General features: G+C 35.8%; 1 protein-coding gene across 1 annotated transcript in view; it reads left to right on the top strand.

Moving 5' to 3' along the window:
- Window positions 1–9567, top strand: part of LOC107699904 (cell adhesion molecule 1-like) — a 214404-nt gene that overhangs the window by 135895 nt on the left and 68942 nt on the right. The window contains exon 2 of the mRNA XM_016501352.1: window positions 6701–6847. Within this exon, the coding sequence (XP_016356838.1) occupies window positions 6701–6847 (147 nt within the window). The remainder of the gene's footprint in view (window positions 1–6700; window positions 6848–9567) is intronic.

Genomic DNA, 9567 nt, shown 5'->3' with positions numbered 1-9567 from the left:
CGAGGTAATTTTTTTTTTTTTTTTTTTTTTTTTTGAGAGAGAGAGAGACAATACCTTTATTTACTGTGCACACTGTCAGCTTCACAACTTTGCAGATAGTTCACATTCACAGATAGCTACATTAAACACTGCATTAAAGGGCAATTTTCTAAATGGCATAATAGGGGCACTTTAATTGCATGAACCTTAAAATTAAATATCAATAATGTAAGGTAATGAATTTAGATAACACTCACATATACAATAGATATGTGACAAAGGTCTGTGTTATCAAAAGAGACCTTCCACATTTTAACAATCCAGTCCCAAACTGGTATGGTGCCAAAATGTGTGCTCTTTTAATTTGATTGAATTGGTTTAATATTTACACTTCTACTCTAAGCAATACGGAGAGATGAAGGCTAGCAGGTCAACAGAAGTTGGCTGAATCTTACAAAATCTGCCAAAACATGTCACAGTCAGTTTATCTCCACAACCAAAAGAAAGAAATAATAATGATATTTTGCTTAAAGAAAAAGCAGTTTGCTTAAATTATGCTTATTTTAGGACCATTGAGTTTTTTTTATTTTTGCACTGACATTATTTTCATGACATTTCCTTCAGTTGTCAATACCATAATGCAAAAAAAGATTCTCGTTATATTTTATTTACCATAATGTGGCATTATATATGTGCATGTCATGTAATGTCACTTTACAGTAAATAAAATGATTACAAGAATCTTTTATTTATAGATAGATAGATAGATAGATAGATAGATAGATAGATAGATAACTTTAAAATGCCAAATGAATTTGTTCTGCTGCCTTTAACTGGTGCTTTTTCATTGTTTAACTGGTTTGTTTTACTGTTAAAACTATCGATTTTTAAAAATTACTGTATTACATAAAGAAAATTATCACTGAAAATAATAGGAATAGTAAAAGTTAAACATCAGGACATGTTATTTTAATGAGGGTTTGCGGTGGTAAAAATGCTCTTCAAGTAATGTCTTGAAAATAATGTCACAATTTAAAAAAAATCTAAATTGTTTTAAATGTAGGCTTTTTTTCCTTTTTGCAAACTATAGTTTCTTTTTTTAAATAATTGTTTTTTTTTTTCATGACAGGCTTTGTGATGTTCACACAGTGAAGAAAAACCTGGAAACACAACAGTTGTAAAGGCAGTGACTTTGAGGAAACCATTTTTGTGAAGAAAAAAAGGCATAAAAGAAAAATTTCTAGTCAAACAGATGGGTTTAAATTCAGACGTGTAATCTATTTCAGATGACTTCTTCACAATGCAAAGACGTTCACTACTGCACTTGCACGCCTCCACACTCTGCAGTCAATGAATCAGTAATTCTTTCGTGCTTATGCCATTCTGACAAAGCCAGTTCAAAACGTCCTTTAATAGGGGCATAGTTCAAACCTACCTCATGCGTGTGAATAGGTATGTCTAAGAAGAGTTGTGCATTCAACAGAAAAGTAGCTATTTCTTTTCCCAGTTGCACTCCACTGCATTCCATCTTCTGTTTTTAGACAGTTTCACGTCAACCTGTTGGCGAGCAGCCATGACTTGGAAGTACAAATGAAAATGAATATTTGACGTGCAGAAGCCTTTAATAACCTTCTAAAAATTGCTTCTTTAAATTAATTACTAAGCCAACTCTCACATTAAAATGCATATATAATAATTAATAATAATAATAATATAAAATTAATAAAACATTCCCAGAGTACCTTTTTATGTGTATCAACCTTGAGAAGTTCTCGCTTCAGGAAATGTGTATATTACCCATGGGATCTGTTCTTAAAAAGGCTTTGAATGAGAGATATGCTATTATCATGAAACTTCACATGCATTAATTACATTTCTGAGTCATGTGACTCAACCTGTAGAGCACTCCAATCCTCTGAGCACCTATTATATGGCATATTCGTAATAAAGAACATTTATTTTTCATTCATGTATTTGGCTGTGTGCCAAAACCTAGTGAGCTGCCTACCTAGATGGCAAAAATGGTATTTAGATAGGCAGTGCACTTGGTTTTCAGGAATAGTCATATAATGAGCGCTGTTGAGAAGAGGTCAGAGATAGAGCTTGATGTAAACGTGAAGGATGGACACCTTGGTGGGGTTATGGGGCAGAACTGAACCAGACTGTCACGGCCTTGAAAGCTAAATAAATGAGTTAAATCACAATCAGTCTTTTAGCCAATCACATTTTGACTTGCTTGAGATGACATTGTAGATGAGGTACTGCAATTGCAAAGATAAAACACGTTCATGTGACTGTAGTCTATCTGTCATGTTCACCTACAACTTCTTTGTAATGGCAGCATAGATTTAGTTTTTTTTTTTTTTTTTTTTTTTACCAATTATCCAATGTGTGTGTGTGTGTGTGTGTGTGTGTGTGTGTGTGTGTGTGTGTGTGCGTGTGTGTTTGTGTTGATTAAAGAAGTTATCCATATGATCGCTTTGGCTTTTGGGCCAAATATTTTGGGCAAAAATACAGTAAAAACAGTAATACTGTGAAAATTTTTTACAAATTAAAATAACTGTTTTCTATTTTAATACATTTTTAAATGACAAATATTCCTGTGATCAGCAGTCATTGCTCCAGTTTTCGGTATCACAAGATCTTTCAGAAAATATTCTAATTTATTCTAATTATTCTAATAAATATTCATTATTATTTTTAAACAATCTTTTCTGCTTAACATGTTTGTGGGAACCATGACACACTACCATTCAAAAGTTTGGGTAAAATTTAAAATAATAATAAATAAATAATACTTTTATTCAGCAAGGATTGAAAGTCCATGTAAAGGCAATTCAGAGGATTCTAAACATTATAAGTGTTAGAAATGTATTGCTGAAAACACATTACAAAGACTGTGAACTATGTAGTACTGAATTGTGGAGTTAGACCGTTAAACAGTTTTTCACCATTTTTGTGTTCAGGATTTTTTTGGGCGGGGCTGAAATCATGTCTCAGTGACGCACCGGAGCCACTGAGCATGGCCCCTCTCATAACACTATAAAGAAGTGTGTTCGACTTGAAGCAGCGCTGTGCAGATGGATCGGTGTATGACAGGTAGCATGCAGAGTCGTCTGCTCTCTCATAGCTCTCGCAGTACTTTGATCTCATACTGTCTTCGCAGCGCCGCTTGATGTTGAAAATAACTAATAACTAGAGCGCAATTAGCATCAGTGGTTCGCCCGCTCAATCGCGAGTTACTGTCAAACTACTTCAGTCTGTGTGCATTGAATTTATTTAATACACGAGTTTCACAATTTGAGTTGAATTACTGAAATAAATGAACTTTTCCACGACATTCTAATTTATTGAGATGCACCTGTATGCCTTTGTCACGTAAATGCATATTACCAAACATGTATGGCTGTGTAAATCCAAATAAGCTGCTAGAGGGAGCATCCATTCAGGTTGTAGCGGCACAGCCGATCCTCCTTATACAGAAAGTACGCAGGTTGCGTAGGGCCCCCGAAACAACAGGGGGCCCCCTTGCTCTCAACGATTATTTAATTTTAGTTTCGTTTTTGATTTTAGCCAACGGTTAAACTGGCGGTTGAAAACATGAATGTTCCTTTCCTTAATGCGGTGTGCTGTCGCCCTTTCTACATAACATCCAAATCAGTCGAATCAGGTAACGTGACTGTCATATACAGTCTCCTGCCATTCAGTTATATCTGTAGTGAAAATAAACAGTTTGAAAAGTAATCGAATGCTAGTCAGTATCTGTGCATTCCGTGACAGCATCCTACTGTATAAACCTGCTGCTGTCTGTCATAATCTGTTAATCAAACAAAAGAAAAAGAGAGAATTATTCACTGCTTTTTACTGAATATTGTATAATTTTGTTATGAATCAATTTATGTTTAATTTATATTGTGAAGTCTATGCAGTGCTTTATTTTTATGTATAGTAGGCTATTATAGGCTAAATTGTTTAATTGTTAAAATTGTTTTTTATGAATGCACAGACAGTCAAATTTGGCTGGGTGGTTAACTCAGAACACGTATTTAATTTTGCTTTACACAGGCTTTAAATTATAAAAAAAAAAGTGAAAGATATTTATAATCTTCCATTTCTATTTTAAATAAATGCTCTTGATCTGAACTTTGTTCATCAAAGTATCCTGAAAAAAATGCATTACAGTTTCCACAAAAGATGTGAAGCAGCATGCTTCAACATTGATAACAGTAAGAACCCTTAATAATCGAGCACCGATTATAATTGATGAAAACCACCTTGAGAATAGTAAGTTAAAAGTCATACAGGTTTAGAACTACATGATGGTGAGTAAATGATGACAATGTTCATTCTCGAATGAACTGTCCTATTAATTGTCCCAATACTTTTTTGGGGCTCACTTATAGAAGTTCCAGCATCAGTCTGTAAAAACCTTTCCAGAGTCTAATATCACTTATTACCTTATGCTAATGTAGCAGAGCTTCATAACATTTCCAAAACAGCTGAATTTAAAGTGGCATTATAGACGTACATGTGCTGAAACTCTTTCTTATGAGCTTTTTCAGTTCCGGACGGGCTTTCCAGCTAGTGCTTTTTCCTTTCTTTTGTTTGGCATGATTGTGGCAGCGTGAAACTTGGCTTCACGGGTGTTTAGCATCAGCCATGGATTGTGGCAGCACAGCACCTCTGTGGTCTCACAAACACTCCCAGCATGCCTGACTGCTAATGCTCCTTCATGGAGTGGACAATGCTTTATCATCCCTAACGTTCACAACTCGGGAGGACAAGCTAAATGTGTTGTTTTTCCACGCCGATTTGTTGTTCTTGACTGGGACAAGCGGGGCTGAGCTGGTCACAGTTGTAGTGGGGAAATTAAGATGTTTTTCGGGTCTCTGTAAATGTCATGAGCGCTTGAAGGCGTCTGATTGCTCAACCATACAAATTTGCATTGGCTGTTGTCTCACGGCGGCGCTAAAAGTAGTGTTTTACTCTGCGTGTGAGGATAAAGTGTTTAAAAGCATTCTTTGGTCATTTTTATGCCCCTCAGCTCTGTGGATATAAATATAGAACAAGGTGACTTTTGCTTTTCTGCTGTCTTCACCTGCAAGGTATAATGGATCCCCATGTTGAATGTAAACCATAAGGGAGTGATGCAGCCTCTAATTATCAGCTGTTACTGGCTTGCAGTGCAGTGTATCAGATACTTTGTGCTTGCCTGTGTGTTGGCAGAGCTTGTCGTCCAGGTCCGGGTATTATGCTGTTGAGAGCCACTGTTGATTGCTAGCTTCCATCAGCGTGTGTTTAGATGGAGAGGTTTGATAAAGTTCTGCCGTGAGCAGCAATTACGAGCCTTCTCCTCTCGGTTGCTGAGAGCTGCAGTCTTGTAGACGGGGTGTTCCACACACACCACAAACACACAACACTGTAAAATCAATACGTCCAAACCGAGAACCCAGCCAGTACATCTCAACATCGCATGCGTCCAAACGTTGTTGCTTGTTACATTTATTTTCATATAACTCTTAGTTTCTTTCACGCCCTGCAAATGCACCCTGCACGTGTTATGCAAAAACATCAGTATTCAAAGGATTCCTCATGAGGATTCGCATTATCATGGCAGTCATCTATTCAGCTTCAGCCTCAACTTTTACAATTTCATGATACAAGAGCAGAATGAAACAGGATCTGAATTGTAATAGTATTTTCTGGGTTTTTTGTGCTTAAGAAAAGAGTGTCATGATTGCCTCTCTGACTGAATAGCAAGGCAACAGCCAAATGAGAAAAATAGTGTTCAGTGGATGCATTGTAATTACAATGCAGATTGTGATAAGACATGCCAAATGTAATAACCTTATTCAGGTATTGCAATGATGCCCACTTTTTAGCTGCCTTGGCTCCGGAAGTGTTGTTGTTTTTTGTTTGTTTGTTTCATTTTCTCCATAAGGAGTTCAACAGTTCTGCAATAAAAAGCAATGAACCAAAGCAGTGACCTCTGAGATTAATCACAACATGGCAAACTTGAATTTTAAGCTAATAAGTATATGAAAATTGAAGGTACAAGGTATGAGACTGTATACTTAAACTTTTTTTAAACCAATTTAAATTATTATGTAATAAAACAAAAAAAGTGCTAGTTATCAAGTTATCTGTAACAGTAAACCTCAAATTTGTTTATAGTTTTATCATTATTAAATATAACTATATTAAAAATAATTTATATGTGCAATAAACATCAAATATATTGTATTTTATAAATTTAAAAATTAGCTTAATTCAATTATTTTATAAATATAAAAAATATATGAAGTATAATGATAACATGTTAACAATAAAATAAAAATTAAATATATCAATATGTTTTATGTCAAATACAATTTTATTGTGCTTAGAGTGTACAGGAACTGATTACATAATTTGCAATGCTTCATGTAAATGAGAAGTCTTTGCTGATCATGTCTGCCAGTGTTATTGTTTCCAAGGTAACAGCGTCTTCTCTGATTGGTGGATTTCTTTCCAGGATTATCTTTACTAGGAATCTGGTTGATTTTTAAACAATTAAAAAAATCTAAATCACACTGACTTATGTCATCACTCAGCCACTTCAAAGCTCTCATACATCTCGAAAGGTTTTCATGTTTATCCCATATGAAAATGAATGGAATTTGTACTTCTGTTGCTCTGTGTTGTAAGTCTTGTATTTTATTGTGTTTTCTCTGGGTTACAGCGCAGGGTCAGAACCTGGTGACGAATAACGTCTCGGTGGTCGAGGGCGAGACGGCCATCATCAGCTGCCGAGTGAAAAACAACGACGACTCCGTCATCCAACTGCTCAACCCCAACCGACAGACCATCTACTTCAGAGACGTTAGACGTAAGCAGTACTGACTTCTCTTTCATGTTCACGGCAGAAAATGTCATAATCCACCCAAAGCCTGCATTGTTTTTTGCAGAACATTCCGATTTTACGCACCAAAACGTCCCTGCAACCCCATGCAAATTCATAATTTGGCACCTCGGTATAACCAAGTGCATCTCCTGTTGTTTAAAGGAGCAGCAAGGCATTGCATTGTTGACAAGGTCCTTTTCAATAATTGAGTGACAGAGTGTAATTGTGTCAGGCTGATTAGAGTCCTCTGAGCGGACCGTTTAGATTCCAGCCTTGAGATTGTTTAGAAGCTCAACGGCGTTCTGCATGCAAAGCATATAATCTTGCCTTCCCTGCTAAATAAGGCCCTTGATGAGCTGCTAAGTGACGGTCTGACCCGTGATCCGAACCTAGTTTAGCTAATGTGTGGGAATAACCTCCTCATTCCCTCCTATGAAGCGTTCTCCATACGAATCACTCCTATAGTAATCTAAGATATGCAGATCGACGTTTTCAGAGGTATTTCATTACATTTCAAATGCAATGTACATGTGTAGCTGGCCTATCTCTCCGCAGGATCCCGTATCCTGCGGTTTGAGTAAATATTCAAGGACGTTTTAAGTATTTATAGATGTTTTGTTCATCTTAACAAGTAAATGTTGAAGTAATACTCTGATAACAGCGTTGTACATTGTGAAAACAGACGTTTTATGGTCTCGGTTGCTATTGGGATTAATGCTTGTTCTTTATTTATGCATGGCCATATGTTGGTAATGCTTTTTTCCAGTTCTACTCGACCTTTCAGCCAAGATTTCATAGCTTCAGGGGAAACTGGGTTATTTTTACACCCCCTTTCTTCAAAGAAACGCAGTGATTGAATGTTGGAGTTAGAAACACATTTACGTTGCGTTATAACATTCAAGCGAGAAAAGAACACATTGATGAAAGGTCAGGTTGGAATTTTGTCATGAATTTATCTAATTTAATTAATGTGTTGGTGGTACCTAATTTTCCTAGTGGGCATAATTTAGTGCCAGTTACACCCGACATAAGCTTTCCGATCCATGCGTTCTGCGAGAGAGGGAAAGGCAGGATATGGGTTGGGGTTTAGGGGAGGAAGATAGACAGAAAGACAGGGAGAGTGAGCGTTCTTGCCGCAAGCTCTGACATTATTTCTATGGATGTGACTGGAGGGATGCTCAGCCTTCAATCGCTTTAATGCTGTAATGTATTATTCTGTCTAATGTTTACTGGGCTGCCAGCTCTGTTTGTGAGAAGTATGACCACTTGAACAATTCATAGTTTTATCCCGTCAGCACAGATGGCTGGCACTGTGCATTCAAAATGACACAAGAATGTGAATGTGTCTTAGCGTATATATAACATGCACCTGTGGATGCCGGCCGATGATATATTGCACGGTGCGCTTTGTTATATATTAGCAATATGATTCAGCAGTGGTTTATTGTTGCCACTATGGAGCGATGGCTAAGGTTTTATCACATTACATTCAGACCGCTGTTCTCATTTCCTGTCACTTACACTAGAGCTGCTCTATAAGCCTTTTAAGAGCAACTTAGAATTAAACAGCAACTTTAACAGTGACGGTCGGAGAAATTGCCATTTTCATTTTCTCAAAACTTAATGATATTCGCTACAAATTACATTTCCCCGCTCAAAGATATTTTTGTCAATTTTTTTAGTGAACTTCCCTTTCAGTACACTCAAGTGAACTAAATTATACTATTAATGCCAAGAGGATGATGCTGTTTCAGTGTCATGTTATAGCGTCTACTGTATGTATAGCAAACTGTTATTTTCCTGTTCTCCTAGGAAACTTCATTCACTTGGGATCTTTGGGTAAAATGTAACCGACATTGCAGGCATTAAAATTTCATGACTTCATTATTAGGGTACAACAGGTCTCACCTAAAGGAAAATGTGGTTTTTTTTTAGCGTTTTTTTCTCTAAATATTAAAGAACTTTGGGACGCAGCTTGTCCCATTTCTCATGTATTTCAGTCATAATTGGCTATTTATAATATTTTATATAGTTTATAACCACTTTTGTATTGTTCTGCTATTAGTAAATGGATTTTGCACATCTTACAGATACAGTACAGCTAATTCATGTAAATTTCACAAGTGTAAATTTCTCCAGTCACTGTAAAGCCAATTGTGACTGGAGAAGTCAATATGGTTCCACTTTGCACATCTTATGCCAAGCTATTTGTTGCAGTACTACAAGTGTGTAAAGCACTGTAGTGTTTTTATTTATTTATTTGTTTGTTGTTGTTTCCATGTAGTGTTTTAGGAGGAAATAAAATAGCCTGTTACACCAGGAGAACTTTAATAAACTATTTTAAAGGGCTTGAAACGTCATGGTGCTAAAACACACACAAACACATGGATTATAAATATATATATATATATATAATATATATATATTTAAAATATTATGTATCAAATATTTTTAAATTTGATTCATGAATTTAAAAAAAAATCTGCATAAGCATAATTGTTTTTTGTTTGTTTATTTGTTTATGGATCAAATAGAACACTTTATTTATTTATTTATTTTTAAATGAAACATTTTTTAAACTATAAATTTGCTTTATAATGAGCCCCTAAGGGGACATGGTGATGGAAAAAAATATGAGATGGGAAGGAAATTACATTTAAATGCAAACAGTGTTTCTCAGGGAAAACATACAAATTGTTAAACGC

The sequence above is a fragment of the Sinocyclocheilus anshuiensis genome, unplaced genomic scaffold (assembly GCF_001515605.1).
Source record: "Sinocyclocheilus anshuiensis isolate Anshui unplaced genomic scaffold, SAMN03320099.WGS_v1.1 scaffold891, whole genome shotgun sequence".
Taxonomy (NCBI): Eukaryota; Metazoa; Chordata; class Actinopteri; order Cypriniformes; family Cyprinidae; genus Sinocyclocheilus; species Sinocyclocheilus anshuiensis.
This window is presented reverse-complemented; position numbering and strand designations above follow the sequence as displayed.